The sequence below is a fragment of the Calidris pugnax genome, unplaced genomic scaffold, assembly GCF_001431845.1.
Source record: "Calidris pugnax isolate Ruff unplaced genomic scaffold, ASM143184v1 scaffold20, whole genome shotgun sequence".
In the NCBI taxonomy this organism is placed as follows: Eukaryota; Metazoa; Chordata; class Aves; order Charadriiformes; family Scolopacidae; genus Calidris; species Calidris pugnax.
The window spans coordinates 26563396-26581034 of NW_015094510.1; the positions used below are offsets into that span (position 1 = coordinate 26563396).

General features: G+C 42.5%; 1 protein-coding gene across 1 annotated transcript in view; it reads left to right on the forward strand.

The window, feature by feature from the left end:
- LATS2 (large tumor suppressor kinase 2) overlaps window positions 1-14761 on the forward strand; it is a 57611-nt gene extending 42850 nt beyond the window's left edge. The window contains exons 4-8 of the mRNA XM_014965975.1: window positions 991-2528; window positions 8643-9225; window positions 9840-10022; window positions 11337-11443; window positions 12154-14761. Coding sequence (XP_014821461.1) covers window positions 991-2528; window positions 8643-9225; window positions 9840-10022; window positions 11337-11443; window positions 12154-12648 — 2906 coding nt within the window. The 3' untranslated portion in view covers window positions 12649-14761. The remainder of the gene's footprint in view (window positions 1-990; window positions 2529-8642; window positions 9226-9839; window positions 10023-11336; window positions 11444-12153) is intronic.
- Window positions 14762-17639: the final 2878 nt, after the last annotated feature.

A 17639-nucleotide genomic window follows, 5' to 3' on the forward strand; every position in this document is an offset into this window, starting at 1 on the left:
TCCAAGCCTGTTAGCGCAATACGACTATTCTTGTGGACCTTGTGAAGTCAAGATTTTAAAAGAAAATTTTTCAGGCATATGGGCCAAGTCCTGTGTTTTATGAAAGCTAAAGAACCAGAACGGGAACAGAGGAAAATAGCAACAACACAGTCTCCCCTTGTCTTCTTAGCAGAGCTGGTGCTTTATACACCTGCAGCTTGTTCTCAGATCAAAGAACTGATGAAAAGTGCCATTGGCACTTCCAGTGTAGGAATGCTGCTATCTTGTCTTTGCACAAGCAAAGAGTGACATATTGACACCCTGAAAGATTTGCCATCCAGGCAGATGGAAGATGAGTAATATGAGGGGATACTCTGTGTCCGACACATTGGAAAGAATACAGGACAAACTGTCTGGTGCCTTTGTTGCATATAAACGAGAGGAAAGCAAGGATTTTGGGGGAGAACGATGGAACAGAGAGATGTAAACAGATCCCCAGCACGAGCAGTGAGCTCACTGTGCCGAAGATGTGGACTGTGTGATGACCTAGTAGCTTATAGTAATGTTGACTTTAAGTTGTATTGACAGTCCTTCTGGGAGCTTTTTTTCTCCCGTTGGTGCTGCACTTAACCCCCTGCTTCCTCCTGTCAGTGAGTAATGACTGGTAATACTGGTCCAGCTTTAAAAACCAGGCTGTAGTGTAATCTGATGATTTCATAGTTAAGGAATTTGTGCTTCTATTTTCATTATTTGATAGAACTCCCTGATGATTCCTGGCATGAGCAGTGTTGTGGGCCAGTAGCTCATTATCAGTAGTAATACTTGGCACCTATAACTTTAAGTGTTCAGAGTGCTTAATTTAGATTTTCGAAGGTGTTTTTATAACACATACTCCCTACACAGTGTGTGTGCATGTGTGTGTATGTCTGTATGTATAGATGGATGAGTAATGCAAAGTAATTGGTTCACCTGAATTGTTTCCTAACAGTCTTGTGTGTTCTTTTTATAAAGGAAAGGGTATTGTGCCAAATAACGTAGCCCGCAGGCCAAGCTTCGAAGGATCAACCGAATCTTTTCCGTCCTACCACCAGATCAGTAACGCGGCCTATGAAGGGACAGGCTTTGGAGCCGAAGGGGCAAACATGCTTACTGAAGTTCCAAGGCCGTACATGGACTATTTAATCTCTACTTCACAGTCTACAGCTATGAATGCTCCCGTACAGCGACCCTCTGGAGTAGGCACTCACAACACACCAACGAGCCATCAGCAGAAAACGTACCCTGCAAATATTGAGTCTTCTGTGATTAATTATCCAGTGGCTAATCACAGCAGTCAAGCTTTGCAGCTGCAGGCGTCCCATGGCTCCAACAGCCAGCATTACAGCAGGCAGCACATGATGGTGCAGGGGGAACCTATGGGGTATGGTGTTCAGCGGAGTCCATCCTTCCAAAACAAGATGCAGCAGGAGGGAGGATACACCAATCTCCCAAATAAAGGGGCAGTTGTTCAGAATAATTCTGGTCACGCATTTCAGCAGGCACCGGCAAGCCTGTATATATCACATTCTCATCACAAACAGACGAGTCCTTCTTCTCATCAAATGCATGTGATATCCAGAGGTCCAGCCTTTGCTAATGATTTTTCAGACAGCCCACCACAAAATCTATTAACTCCGTCTAGAAATAGCCTAAACATGGACCTCTATGACATGAATAATCCTCAAGTTCAGCAGTGGCAAGCAGCAACACCGTCACGCCGAGATTCTTTACAAAATCCAGGAATAGAAACATCTCCACGGCAACACGTATCCTTCAGACCCGATGCCACGGTGCCGAGCAGAACAAACTCCTTTAACAACCACCAGCAACAGCCACAAGTGACGGTGTCTATAAGACAGGTTCCTTCAGGAAAACCCGATCCTTCAATTACATCTCCAAATACAATCACAGCAGTCACATCTGCTCATATTCTCCAGCCGGTGAAGAGCATGCGAGTGATGAGACCTGAGCCTCAGACTGCAGTGGGACCTTCCCATCCTGGCTGGTTACCTGCCCAGGCACCATCTGTTGATGGCTTGGAGATCATTGAGCAGCACGTGCCACCTGTTGGAGCAGCTAATGCCTATCAACTAGATGTGGATTACGGTAACCAGGAACTGCGGTGTCCGCCACCACCGTATCCCAAGCATTTGTTGCTTCCTGGTAGTTCTGAGCAGTTTGATATCAACTGCTTATGCATGGGCGTAGAGCAGACCCTTCGCGTAGTCCCCAGTTCAACGTGCAATAAGGCTGAGGAGAACAGTGAGCGAAATGACAAAAGCAGCAAGAACACTAAAGCTGAAAAACCAAGCAAGGATAAAAAGCAGATTCAGACGTCTCCAGTGCCTGTGCGAAAAAATGGCAAAGATGAGGAAAAGAGAGAATCACGAATAAAGAGCTACTCACCTTTTGCCTTCAAGTTCTACATGGAGCAACATGTAGAAAATGTCATAAAGACCTACCAGCAGAAAATTAACAGAAGATTACAATTGGAGCAAGAAATGGCTAAAGTAATTCTCCTTGTTACAGTCTGATCTAAAACCTTCACAGGCAGGAGACAGTCATAACAGTTACTGTGTTAGATAGAAATGTGTGGGGAAAAAGAATCATCTGCAACTACTGCATTTGGTATCTTCACAAATCCAAATATTCCTCTGTCAGACCAGAACAGACTTACTGGTATACAAATCTAGGAGGTGGACACCGTATCTCTCTTGACATCAGCAAGACTCCTTGCACAGCTGAAGTATGTGTCCTGAAGCAGGACAATTATTGCTGCTACTTTCCTTCATGACCTCTGATAGGGAAAACAAAGTCAGTTTGCCCCAGAGGCTCAGCGTGAATCTTCCTGACAGAGATGACAAGTGGGTTTCATGGCTGCCTCCCACCTCTAGGCCAGAGCAGCCATTTCTTAGGATGCTTTGGAATGCCACAGCCTCATCACTGCATCTCACTGTGTCCCAAGAGATGAGCTATCAGGGAGTGCTGTTAGAAGTACAACCCTGGTAAGCATGGTCTTCTGGTATCATAGGAAAAAGAGCTGCCAATTACAGATTTTACTTTAAAGAACACCAATTATTTGTCCAACTTGATTCCATTTCAAAACAATGCATTGTTTATGAAAGTGCAATTTAGTACGGGGGCAGCCTCTTCAGTGTGAAGAGGTTGTGTACGTCCTTGTGTGTCTGTGTATAGTAGGGCTTGTGCGTACGGAGGTGAGGAATCAACAGCAGTGCTGCGTCTGGCCCAGCTGGGACACGCTGCAATACAAATAATTCAGAAAGCTTGCAGTCCAGCATCCAAGCCTGTTAGCGCAATACGACTATTCTTGTGGACCTTGTGAAGTCAAGATTTTAAAAGAAAATTTTTCAGGCATATGGGCCAAGTCCTGTGTTTTATGAAAGCTAAAGAACCAGAACGGGAACAGAGGAAAATAGCAACAACACAGTCTCCCCTTGTCTTCTTAGCAGAGCTGGTGCTTTATACACCTGCAGCTTGTTCTCAGATCAAAGAACTGATGAAAAGTGCCATTGGCACTTCCAGTGTAGGAATGCTGCTATCTTGTCTTTGCACAAGCAAAGAGTGACATATTGACACCCTGAAAGATTTGCCATCCAGGCAGATGGAAGATGAGTAATATGAGGGGATACTCTGTGTCCGACACATTGGAAAGAATACAGGACAAACTGTCTGGTGCCTTTGTTGCATATAAACGAGAGGAAAGCAAGGATTTTGGGGGAGAACGATGGAACAGAGAGATGTAAACAGATCCCCAGCACGAGCAGTGAGCTCACTGTGCCGAAGATGTGGACTGTGTGATGACCTAGTAGCTTATAGTAATGTTGACTTTAAGTTGTATTGACAGTCCTTCTGGGAGCTTTTTTTCTCCCGTTGGTGCTGCACTTAACCCCCTGCTTCCTCCTGTCAGTGAGTAATGACTGGTAATACTGGTCCAGCTTTAAAAACCAGGCTGTAGTGTAATCTGATGATTTCATAGTTAAGGAATTTGTGCTTCTATTTTCATTATTTGATAGAACTCCCTGATGATTCCTGGCATGAGCAGTGTTGTGGGCCAGTAGCTCATTATCAGTAGTAATACTTGGCACCTATAACTTTAAGTGTTCAGAGTGCTTAATTTAGATTTTCGAAGGTGTTTTTATAACACATACTCCCTACACAGTGTGTGTGCATGTGTGTGTATGTCTGTATGTATAGATGGATGAGTAATGCAAAGTAATTGGTTCACCTGAATTGTTTCCTAACAGTCTTGTGTGTTCTTTTTATAAAGGAAAGGGTATTGTGCCAAATAACGTAGCCCGCAGGCCAAGCTTCGAAGGATCAACCGAATCTTTTCCGTCCTACCACCAGATCAGTAACGCGGCCTATGAAGGGACAGGCTTTGGAGCCGAAGGGGCAAACATGCTTACTGAAGTTCCAAGGCCGTACATGGACTATTTAATCTCTACTTCACAGTCTACAGCTATGAATGCTCCCGTACAGCGACCCTCTGGAGTAGGCACTCACAACACACCAACGAGCCATCAGCAGAAAACGTACCCTGCAAATATTGAGTCTTCTGTGATTAATTATCCAGTGGCTAATCACAGCAGTCAAGCTTTGCAGCTGCAGGCGTCCCATGGCTCCAACAGCCAGCATTACAGCAGGCAGCACATGATGGTGCAGGGGGAACCTATGGGGTATGGTGTTCAGCGGAGTCCATCCTTCCAAAACAAGATGCAGCAGGAGGGAGGATACACCAATCTCCCAAATAAAGGGGCAGTTGTTCAGAATAATTCTGGTCACGCATTTCAGCAGGCACCGGCAAGCCTGTATATATCACATTCTCATCACAAACAGACGAGTCCTTCTTCTCATCAAATGCATGTGATATCCAGAGGTCCAGCCTTTGCTAATGATTTTTCAGACAGCCCACCACAAAATCTATTAACTCCGTCTAGAAATAGCCTAAACATGGACCTCTATGACATGAATAATCCTCAAGTTCAGCAGTGGCAAGCAGCAACACCGTCACGCCGAGATTCTTTACAAAATCCAGGAATAGAAACATCTCCACGGCAACACGTATCCTTCAGACCCGATGCCACGGTGCCGAGCAGAACAAACTCCTTTAACAACCACCAGCAACAGCCACAAGTGACGGTGTCTATAAGACAGGTTCCTTCAGGAAAACCCGATCCTTCAATTACATCTCCAAATACAATCACAGCAGTCACATCTGCTCATATTCTCCAGCCGGTGAAGAGCATGCGAGTGATGAGACCTGAGCCTCAGACTGCAGTGGGACCTTCCCATCCTGGCTGGTTACCTGCCCAGGCACCATCTGTTGATGGCTTGGAGATCATTGAGCAGCACGTGCCACCTGTTGGAGCAGCTAATGCCTATCAACTAGATGTGGATTACGGTAACCAGGAACTGCGGTGTCCGCCACCACCGTATCCCAAGCATTTGTTGCTTCCTGGTAGTTCTGAGCAGTTTGATATCAACTGCTTATGCATGGGCGTAGAGCAGACCCTTCGCGTAGTCCCCAGTTCAACGTGCAATAAGGCTGAGGAGAACAGTGAGCGAAATGACAAAAGCAGCAAGAACACTAAAGCTGAAAAACCAAGCAAGGATAAAAAGCAGATTCAGACGTCTCCAGTGCCTGTGCGAAAAAATGGCAAAGATGAGGAAAAGAGAGAATCACGAATAAAGAGCTACTCACCTTTTGCCTTCAAGTTCTACATGGAGCAACATGTAGAAAATGTCATAAAGACCTACCAGCAGAAAATTAACAGAAGATTACAATTGGAGCAAGAAATGGCTAAAGTAATTCTCCTTGTTTTGTTATAATAAAAGCTAATGGGGTTGATTATTGCTATTTTTAATCATAATAAAAACTAATGGGGTTGATTATTGCTATTTTTAATCAGTAAAAAAATTTATAAAGGCGCATTCCACTGGAAGTAGTAGGTATCCAACACCTCCTGATACCAGGCTATTTTTAGTTAGAAGCCTGGATGCATGTCTGGGAGGCTGTTTGAAAAACCTGAGATGTGAAATAATACATCTTCATACCAGAAAAGTAAAATGAAGCAAAACCCCCCATAGCAGGAAAGTATTAGGTTTGCTTAGGCAAGGTATCAGAAGCCCAGTTTGAGGCTGAGATAACCTTGGCAATGCTTTGGTAGCTTTTGCAAAACTCTGAAATCAAAGGTTTTCTTTTCGCTCCAGTTCTTCTTCCCTATTCCATGATAGTCAGTCATTCACCAAAGCCACGGTTCAACTTGGCAACGTATTCACTGTGCCGTATTTTCAGATGAATATATAGTATTTGACTGGACGTTGTCTGTTGAACACATGTAAGTAATAGTATCGTGCAAGTAATCACATCTCGGACAGCTTGAGCTGATCTTGGGACCCTTGCTGGAACTTGTTCTAGAAGCAGGTCTCAGGTAGGTGCACTTTTTAACTGAGAGAGCTTCTTTCATGCCTAATTGTAGCTCTCAAACCTAAGATGATTCACTGATAGGGCTGCTTAAAACAAAGCTGCCAAGTTCTGATGGTTGCTCTGGCAGTTTTGTTTTTAATTCTTAAATGTGGAAGAGTTTTTTTCCCAGGCATGACTAGAATATGACTAGTCTACTTTTGTATTTAAGGATAAACTCTAAGAAAAGCTATTATTAACGCATAATGGATAATAATTAACTACCTGATCTTCCCTAGCACAGTCAATTACTGGAGTCAGTAATTTGATGCTTACATTGGTCCAGAAAACTCAGCAGTTTGTTTGTTGAGGTTAAAATTAAACTAAAACGCTTCTAAAATCTCTTGAAAGGTCGGCATTTTAGTGACAGTTAGTAGTTTGTCCTCACTGCAAGTACAGATTGTGTTGCATTGCTTGGATTTAGTGAATATTTTCCTGAGACTGAGAATGATCTCTAGAGAAGTAAAACAGCTAATTGCGTTAGTTCTTCTCTTCTGACTCGTCAGCTTTCCCTCACTTCATAACTCAGAGATAACTCAGCTATAAACAAAAACAACTCCTTCCCCTAGCAACCTCATCGCTGGCTGGAATAATATGCTAGGAACTGAGGAGATTTTGGCTATCTTAATATCGTATTATTCTTGAATTAACCATGAACACAACACACTAATTATTTTACCTTAAAACAATAAACACTTCCTTTATTATGGATTGATGTACTTGCCTTACATTTTAAAGACAGTATTACTTGTTTTGATTTGGCTGATGCCTTCAGTCTGAAAATTCATCCTACCTGTTCTGCAAGTTTCTGCAGACCTCTTCCATCCTTTATTCATCCAGATTTCATTTTTATACCATGGGGATCTCACTGCATAGTGTGGATGCCCACATTCTACTTTAAAGACAAAGACTACAGATGAGAAATTAAATTGATCTAATTAGCGGCCCTGTGGGTGTGTGCTTGGGTGTCTAGCCTGCTAATCAGTCAGCTTCAGCTCCTTCACCCTCCTCCCCATTGCCCCTTCCCATCAGGCCCTAATCTTCCTTTCAGAGTGCTTCAGTTGATGCCAGTTAATTCAGGATTCTGGAAACGGGGCATGCAGAAAGAAAAGGGTGTGCTGCAGAGGATCCTGGGGATCAGCCCAGGGGTTTCTGCTGGTGGAGGCCACCAGTGGCTCTCAAGAGAGCGACAAGCACTGATGTTAGCGGAGTTGGCAGTGTACGGGCTCTGTCTTGAAGGGTGAGGAAAGTCTGGTTGGATGCTGCTGCTGCTCACTTTCTCAGGAGGTCTCTCCCCACAGCCCTGTGAAATGTTACTTGCAGTTACTTGGAGGCTCTCTGGGGACAGGAGGTGGACAAGTCAGCTTTTTTACAGCTGATGTGCAGAGGGGAAATAATACAGAGGGGAAATAGCACCAGGATCTGTGCTGCAGTGGCTGGGGGGAGGCCAGAGCCGAGGGTTATATGCACATATTTTGGGAGGGAAAAGGGAGAAGTTTATAGAACAGATGGTCAGGAGATCTACAAACGTTGACAGCAGAGGCAGTATATAGCAAAGAAGAAAAACAGTTTCTAAAGAAGGTGGTTCCCAAGGCACTTGGGAATGTTTAGGTCAGAACTAGCTGCTTAATTACAACTCAAAACTCAACAGTTCAACAGCACTCAAGGTAGGAACTGTTAATGTGAGTTGCCCTGGAGAACCATTAATGAGCAAAGTGGACTGTGGCATCTAGGTTTAGGTTTCAGTTTACGTTAAGGTGTGCTGCAGTGCATATACATATAGTGGTGTGCAGTGGCAAAGGGCACATTTGAAAGGTGTAAACTAAATCCCGTGATCAGGTTTGTTGTGTTGTATCCCCCTCTCTGACAGTCCTGCCCTGTGCCTCTCTGTTCAGTCAGATCAGAAAGGCAGACTAAGCTGAGATACGGCTAATTCAGGGAACAAGTTAGGGCACAGTGAAGTTGCTGGTATTTCAGAAATACCTCAACAGGCAGACAGGACAGTATATCTCTCGTGAATATGTCTTTTCTGGTTCTTGGTTAATGTTTCTGAGAAATGTATGTTGGGAATGCTAGTTTATTGTTCTTTTGCTATGAATGTAACCGTACTAGCTCTTGTGGTTTGCTTTCTTTTGTAAAGGCTGGCCTTTGTGAAGCAGAACAGGAACAAATGAGGAAAATTCTCTACCAGAAGGAGTCCAACTACAACAGACTTAAAAGGGCCAAAATGGACAAATCTATGTTTGTGAAAATCAAGACTCTGGGTATCGGTGCATTTGGAGAAGTATGCCTGGCCTGCAAAGTGGATACCCATGCCCTGTATGCCATGAAGACTCTGCGAAAGAAAGATGTGCTGAACAGGAACCAGGTGGCTCATGTCAAAGCGGAGAGGGACATACTTGCTGAGGCAGACAATGAGTGGGTGGTTAAACTCTATTATTCCTTCCAAGATAAAGAGAACTTGTACTTTGTGATGGACTACATCCCTGGTGGGGATATGATGAGTCTACTGATTCGAATGGAGGTCTTTCCAGAGCGTCTGGCTAGATTTTATATTGCAGAGCTCACTTTGGCTATAGAGAGTGTGCACAAAATGGGATTTATTCATCGAGACATCAAGCCTGACAACATTCTCATAGACCTTGATGGACATATCAAACTGACTGACTTTGGACTGTGTACTGGATTCAGATGGACTCACAATTCAAAATACTATCAGAAAGGTAGTGTTCTTAGGCTTTATTTGTGGTGGTATTACATTATTTATTTTGAAACAAAGAGGTACCTCTTGGCAGAAATGTCAGCTCAGGAAACAGAGGTGTGTACGTTGACAAAGAGTCGATGATAGTGTGATGCATCCGTCTCTCGCTAACTGATTCAATTAGTTTGCTTGCAGTCGTTTGTTTCCAGTAGTGTTTAAATCCCTGTCAGTAATCTGGCTGACTCTTGCAGTAGCAGCAATTTTTCAGTTTATACTTATTTGGAGGGTCTCTTTTGATGATGAAACATTTAATCATGGATTTGAAGTAGTCCATGTACCTCCTGTGTGTGCCATTGAGGAGTATTGGTGTCTGTTGGCAAAAAGGTCATAAACAATTGGTATAGCTAATCTAAATGTACTCTATTGTTGTGTGTCTCCCATATGGGAGTACACTTCCTTTGCTGGTTATAGAAAACCAGTTGTGAAGGTAAGGGAAGAAGAAAATGCCTTGGATTTAAAGTTTAAATGCTGTTCTTCAGTGAGAGTAGAAGATGGCACAACTAGATCTAGATAAATACTTTTCTCTTTTTGTGTTGTTTTATGACCATGAATGTAAACTTTCTCTCCACTTGAAAGGGAGCCATATCAGACAAGACAGCATGGAGCCCAGTGATCTTTGGGATGATGTGTCCAATTGTAGATGTGGAGATAGGCTGAAGACATTGGAACAAAGAGCTAAGAAGCAGCATCAGAGATGTCTAGCCCACTCATTAGTTGGAACCCCTAATTATATTGCTCCTGAAGTCCTGCTTCGTAAAGGTACATAACATTTATTTTTCTCCTGTTTAAGGGAACATCGATGCTTTGAAATAATTTTTTGTTTGTTTGGGGGGCTTGGGGGGTTTTTTTGCCTTAAATAAGCTTGCTGCTTTGGAAGATTGTTATTCTGGAGGCCAGAAACACTTAGTTCATATTAAGAACAGATTTCTCTACATGCTCCACTGTTCAGCATCACACTGCTGACGTTGATGGTGGCCGTACTTTGTGTGTCTGTGTATATCTATACTCTGAAGCCTTTGAATGAGACTGCTAATAAACGTGTCAGAGGATGTTGGCAGTGATACTTTTCAAGTATAAAGCAGATCATCTGTACTCATAGAGTACAACTATGACCGCTAGCAACTCTACATAGATCATTGAGTAGCCAGCTGATGGTTCTGAATCACTGATTCTCACAGGACACTTAAATATGGATGATGTAAACTTATAGAAATGTCCTCCAGATTCTCGGCCAGAATCTTGGGGAAGCCCAACAAAAAGTCTTCCACAACTTATACTGGACACTCTGCATTTAAAAGCTTAGCTTGAGGAATTTAGACTGGTTGTCCATGGTGGCTGTCCCTGGTGGCTATCCGTGCAGAACAAACGTGGCCACTGTAGTAAGGAGTGTAGATGTTCAAAGCTGTCTACAAATCAGACCCTAAGCCTGATCTTTTTCAAGTTGAGGGATTTCATGTTGGACCCTACATCATGTGATGACACAAATCTCTATTGAAATAAGTGTTTAAATCCTCCATTCCTTTTTCGGAGATCTCAAGCATTTGTCTTGTCACAGAAATTAAATGATTGAAATTATTCCTCTGCTTGGAACTTGCTCAAAAAGTCATCTGTGTCCTCTTTCTGTCTCTAGAGCCAGGCTGTGTCTTTCAGCAGCTTTTCAAACTCATGGTTTCACTTCTGCTGAACCTAGGTGGGACATCAGTCACTAAACCTTTTTGTTACTCTTTGAGGTCCAGTTCGTGCTGTGTAGTGACGTAGTTGTGGGACGGGGCATGAAAAAAAATTTCATTCTTTCTAATCATGTGATTTCACCACTCACTTCTGTTGAGAATTAAATTTATCCAGAAAGATTCCCAGACAACAGGATTAGTTTTTACTGACAGCAGTAGAATTCAGGTCACCAAGCAGAAATGACTTCATGATGAAGGTGGATTGGGAGTCCTTTAGTTCTAGGTCACAAATTGTTTGTCTGAGAAACAGCACAGATTTCTGCCTGTGTTTTGATACTTAATTGCAAGTAGCTCTGTACGCATTCTTGGTTAGTGGAGGACAACCTTTTGACTTGTCTTTCAGGATACACTCAGCTCTGTGACTGGTGGAGTGTTGGTGTGATCCTCTTTGAGATGTTAGTGGGACAGCCTCCTTTTCTGGCTCCTACACCCACAGAAACCCAACTGAAGGTAAGTTGAAGCAAAATTTCAATCTGTGGTAGCAAAATTTTAACCTTTTCCCTTCCCTTCTCCGTGCACAGACCTATCCCCTCTTGTTTTACTAGAGAAAGGAGCAGTGATAACAAAAGCTCTTCCCGATCAATGAAGTACTGAATATCAAACTAGAACTGCCTTGTCCAACTGCACAGATAGTTATTTAGTTTTATGAGTCTTCCCAGCACAAGTTCATCCATCTGAATTCCTTAGAGTGCCTATCAGATTTAAGTAAGCTGATATACCAGTGATAATTGCAGTTGGCAATGTAAGTGTTTCAAAGTCAAGCAGTGAGTAGTTTTTTATTAGAAAGGACGTATCTCATGACCACTCTTCCTAGTTTATATTTTGGAGATGAAACGAAGTAATTCCTTGAAGTCATTCCATGAAGTCATGTGTAAACTGAATATGCTCTCAAATGGGTCTATGGGAGCATTCAGGAAGGAATTTCTTAAATGGAATTACCCCTTTTATCTGCTATCCAACATTGTTTCTTGATGGATTAAAGTAACTATTAACAGCTGATGTAATCTAATCACTCAGTTCTTGAACCTCAAAAATTACTATACAGACTGTGAATTGACTAGTTATATGTGTACTTCCATGTGTGTACTTCCATAGAGTTGACAATCAGAAAGATTTGGTTTCCGAGATCAGAAGTTGTTCAATACCTTTCTTCCCTTCAGGTGATAAATTGGGAAAGCACGCTGCACATTCCCTCACAGATCAAGCTCAGCCCCGAGGCAACTGATCTCATCACAAAGCTCTGCTGCGCTGCTGAGGACAGGCTTGGAAGAAACGGAGCGGATGATATTAAGGCCCACTCTTTCTTTCACTCTATGGACTTCTCTACCGATATCCGTAGGCAGCCAGCTCCCTATGTTCCAAAGATCAGCCATCCAATGGACACTTCAAATTTTGATCCAGTTGAAGAAGAAGGTCCTTGGAACGATGCTAGCGGTGACAGCACCAGGACGTGGGATCCCCTGGCCTCTTCCAATAGCAAACACACAGAACATGCTTTTTACGAGTTTACTTTCCGAAGGTTCTTCGATGACAACGGGTATCCCTTCAGGTATCCCAAACCTTCTGGAATGGAAGTTGGCCAGTCTGAGAAATCTGATGCAGAAGACAAAAGTGTGGTGGATCAGACTGGAGCTTGTCAGCCTGTATATGTGTAAATTAGTGTATAGAGTACTCCAGATAAGACTAATCTCAAATCCAGTAGGGCCTTTAACTGATCCTTTAGGAGCTGATCCTGCAGTGCTTGTTCAGGTGTAACTTCAGCTGCAGCTGGAGTCGTCCTGGGGAGTCAGGAGCTTGCAGGGCCAGGTCCTGAAAATGGCACTCTTGAAAGTTCAGGTCAGTTTTACTGTAAATAACTTTACACTTGAAATCCTGGTCTTCACCAAAATCTGCAAGGCCAGCAGTCTGTCATTTCTAGGCCTATTTTTATTTGAGGTCAGCGTCCCCCTACTCAAATTAATATTTACAGATTTCTGCAGCTGTCAGCGTTATTTTTTAAATGAATAAAGAGCACTTATATTTTGTTTATAGCAGGGGTTTTTTTCCTACTAAATTATAGGGATTAACTTTGACAAATCATGCTGCTGTTCTTCTTTTCTACGTTTTTATTTTATCCATAGCACTTATTTCACATTTAGGAAGATGCATAAAGCTGAAGAACATGTGATGAAAGGTCTCTGTGCAATAATGTAAGAAAGAAAAAAGAAAAAAGAAAAAAAAACAACAAACCTGCTCTCTAATTTTCTAAATTTACTGATGCCATTGTATTCGCACCATGATTTTTGTTTATTATATGTATTTTCCACATTTCAAAATCGTGACATAACCTTAAAGCTGCTTTATTTCCTTCTGCTTATTGGAGTGTAATAGAAAGTGTGAGCAAGTGACAATTTGGGTGTGATTTCATTGTCTAGTGTGTGAAGAATGTTGCATGAGCAGTGTTTTTCTATTTGAAACGGCCTTTTCTTGCCATTCACAGGCAGGTCCTGTGGATCCATTTTTACTAACGGTCTAAAATTAGACCATTTTAAACCTTGTGTTGATAATGTATTGTGTGGGTGGTTTCCTCTTATGATTGTATCCAATATTAATTTTGTAAAACAGATTGCAAAGGTTATAACTGACTAGTGATTTTGTGGTCTGATGTGATAGATCATTTTAGCAAACGTCTCATGGGCACACACGTTTCCCCACAAAGGATCCATAGCGAGACCGTTATTATAAAGCTGATTTGTGGCAACAGCCTACATGGGGCTTATTCACGTAGCGTGTAGCACAGTGACCATTTTTTAATCCAAGCAGTCGTGCAGAGCACCAGTACTAACGTGTGTAGCTCAACGTCTTCAAAACAGAATGTCTCAAGCTGTGCTGCCCTAGCACATCGAGATCCGAAGTGCCATGAGGCTGATGTTGAGTGGCTCCACGGACATCTACAGAACCTGGAGGTACGTGGCTTTTCCAGACATCAGATCCCTCAGGATCCTAATGTTTGAGGCGCTGACGTCTGAAACTGTTGGCGTTGTTCATGGGTCATTCTGTCCTGTTGGCTATAGGTAAAAACGTTGCTGTGATGGAGCACCGTAGTCCTGCATTTCTGTCAAATTATAGGCATACTTTGAAATATCAATTCTTAACTATGTTAAAATATGCATTTCTCGTATATGTATAAGTGAGAATTATTCAAGGTGATATCAGAATACTAAAGATAATTAAGCCATACATATTTGCATATATATTTTATATATAACTAAATAAGTAAACACACACAAAAATCCTTAATTCAGATTAGTGTAACAGTCCTATTTAAAGTGATTGACGTAATAACATTTGAGGAAAACACTCCTTTAATGTGTTTTGCTTTATTTTATTTTTAAATCTGGAGCTTCATTATTTTTTCCGTATATTATTCCACATATTATTCCTTAATGTTTTAGCATATCCTATCCTATCCATTGTTTAGATATCTAAGCAACAACATATAAATTCATCAGCCTAAACTAAACAAAAATGATTGTGTATTTGTTTACATTTGTATGAAAGGAATGTTCTGAGATATGCAGTGCTTGTGTTGTGACAGTTCATGTAAGATTCAGTATTACTGCTTTTTTATATAGTAATGCCTTTTTTGTTATTTACATCTATCTGACATTCTTTCATGTGGTAGGTTCTTTCTCAGGAACTCAATTTAACTGTTATTTATTGATATATCATTGCCTTTGAAAGCTTCTACTGGCACAATTTATTAAAAATCTGAATCAAAATCTAAAATGCGTTACGTGTTCTTGAAAAGGATAATTTCTGTCTATTCTAAGGCAGAATTTTTAATCGGATTGGTTTTGTAATGTTAGTGATGGGTTTGAACTGTAAACATGAGATCCAAGTCTCACATCTCCTGCAGCGTTTGATGTGGGATCTCTAGGTACAGACAATTTCTGGGTACAGATGGGGGATCTTTCTGGTGCAGACAACATCTTCTCTCCTCATGGCCCTTGAGGATAAGGGGTGAGATTTCCAGGTGAAACTTCCTTTGGTGTGACCAGGTCAGTAGGTGGCATAAAATTCAACTTGGTCACTTTCTTTGCAGTGGTGGCTCTGCTGGGACAACCAGAACTTGCTTGCCCCCTCTGGCTGTTGCCTCTGACGTATTTCTAAGACGTAGATAATTCATCTGCAAATACAGAATCTTTGCAGCTGAGCAAAACAAGAGAACGCAGCCCAGAAGGAAACAGGTGCTTCCACAACGAACATATTATTCATTTAAAGTCTATGCTGCAGGGAACAGACGCCAGCTCCCATCTCACCTAAAGACAAACTCATTTGAAAAACAAATCTTTCTGGCTTTATCAGGTGCTATCTCCAGACGGCTCACATCCTTTGCAGACATTTCAGAAGCTCGGAGTAAATTTGATGAAATTTGGACAAGTAAACAATATGCCATATATTGGCCCTGGCTCTAAGCATTCTCCTAAGCGTTCTGCTGAACTTCTGCAAAAAATATCTAATACCTTCTTTTAAGAAGTTACATCAATTCAATGTTTGTATAAAAAACTGTCTTCCTTTAGAAAAAACAAACAACAAAAAACCCTTTAGATGTATTTATTCCTGACTGAAAGTAAGGAGTTTATTAATTTTGAAGTAGTGTTCTTAGTTAAGGCCACGGGTGACAGGAGTAATCCTGACTTTACTAAATCAAGGTAGAACCTGCTGCTGGTCTTGGCAAGACAGGAGTTTCATTCCTGGGTTTCAGTAAAGACATGTATGCACAGTTACACCAATTACTGTGTGTACAAAAGTCTAAATAATTGCCTCAAAAAATGTAAGTAATTGCTGTTTCCAGAAGGGAAGCTTTATAATGCAACGGTGCCGGTGGCACAGGAACAGAAAGGGCCTCCGCAACCTCTCATACCTTTGTGTTCCTCAGCGTGGCAGGATTTGCCAAGAAGGAGCAACAATTCTTGATAAGCAAATTATCCGCAGTTGGATGCAAAAGAGCTACCAGCAGAAGTCCTAAGCAGGTACCTTGCTTGAATAACATGAAAGCTAAATGAGGGAGAGAAGCATTTGACTTTTAAATGGAAATGGAAGAACGAGGGTGACTATGCAGGAAGCAGGCAATAGGCTGAAACTATGGAAAACCAGTCTCTTAAACATAAGAAAATTCTGTTCTTTTCCCTGTAATTTTTGAGGTATGAAATAACTGCCTTAAAAGCTTTCCTAGAGAAGAGGAATTTAGAACATATAATTTGGTTCCATCCCAAAATACAGAAACATTGGCAGAAAATGGCAACCGTTACTAAAATTATTATTGGAATTAAAAATATTAAATCTTTCCCACAGGAAATAATCTCAGGAATAGATAATGTAGAAATAGCAACTGTTAAAACACACACAAAAAACCCCAGAGTTAAAATGTTTTTCGTGCCAAAGAAATGTGCTGCAGGGAGACCATGGAAGTTGTTCCTTCCTTGGCTTTCTGTTCCGAGCAGTGAATGAGCAGCGAGCAGCGCTCGGTAAAAACAGAGTCCTGCGCTGCTTCTTATCAAAATAAACTGGGGCTCTGACCCGTGAAGCTGTGGTCACCTTCTACAAACCCAATGGTAGTTCCAGGCCCTGCAGAAGGAACTGGAGCCAGGTGACATGGACAATTTAAACTCAAATGGATCGATGGATGCGCTGACTTGTTGGCTCTCGTGGTTTGGAAGGGGCCTTTGCTTCAGGTCTGTGAGATGGTGTTTAAGGGCCGTTCAGATGCAGTGCTAAGGGACATGGTGTAGGGGAGGACTTTGTAGAGTAGGGTAGATGATTGGACTTGATGATCCCAAGGGTCTCTTCCAACCTAGACGATTCTATGATTCTACGATTCTACGAAAAATCGCTGTGCTGTGCCTGCACTGGGTAATGTTCAGGTAGTGAAGAAAATGGGGCTTCAGGAAGCAGGTCTTGTGTGATCTTCAGTATTTATTAAGCTCATCTGGTCTCGGTCCTGGGATCTCCATGACCCAGGAAGGCCACAGGCACATGGCCCCTTTGGCTGTTGTACGAGAAGGGGGAATTGAACACGAGGGGTTTGCGTGGGTGAGGAGGAACAGCTGATGGTGTTAGATCACGAGGGGCAGCCAGGATGAAGCTGGCCCAGCCTTGCTGCAGCGGTTACCCCACGGGGTGCCGGCGTCAGCACCTCCTGTTGGTCTCACACTTTTTGGGAGCACACAACGCCCTCCTCAGAGAGTCCTGCTGGGCAGGAGGGAGGGTCGTGCAGCGAGCCAGACCCACAGCTTTGGGTCACACTCTATGGGGAAGAAAGAGGCTGAGTTGCTGCCCGGTTCCTGCACCTCTTCCATCCCTGGGCTGCTTTACAGGAGCTTGGAGCAACGGCTCACCACGATGCTGCTGGTTTGCCCAGCCAAGTGCCACAGAGGAGCTCACCACGTGCCATGAAGTGCTCATCACAGATGTTTATTCCCCTAAACTCCTGACTGCTTCCGAAGGCTGCATCGACTGCCCCATAAATACACTTGTCATAAGTAATAGCTTTTCTTTTTTTCCTACTTTTATGCTGCTGGGAAGTTATGGGTGGATTTTTTTGTCTTTCCTTTTTTCAGGGCAAAAGTTGGCTGCACAACTCTGCTTCTTTCCAAAGGGAACA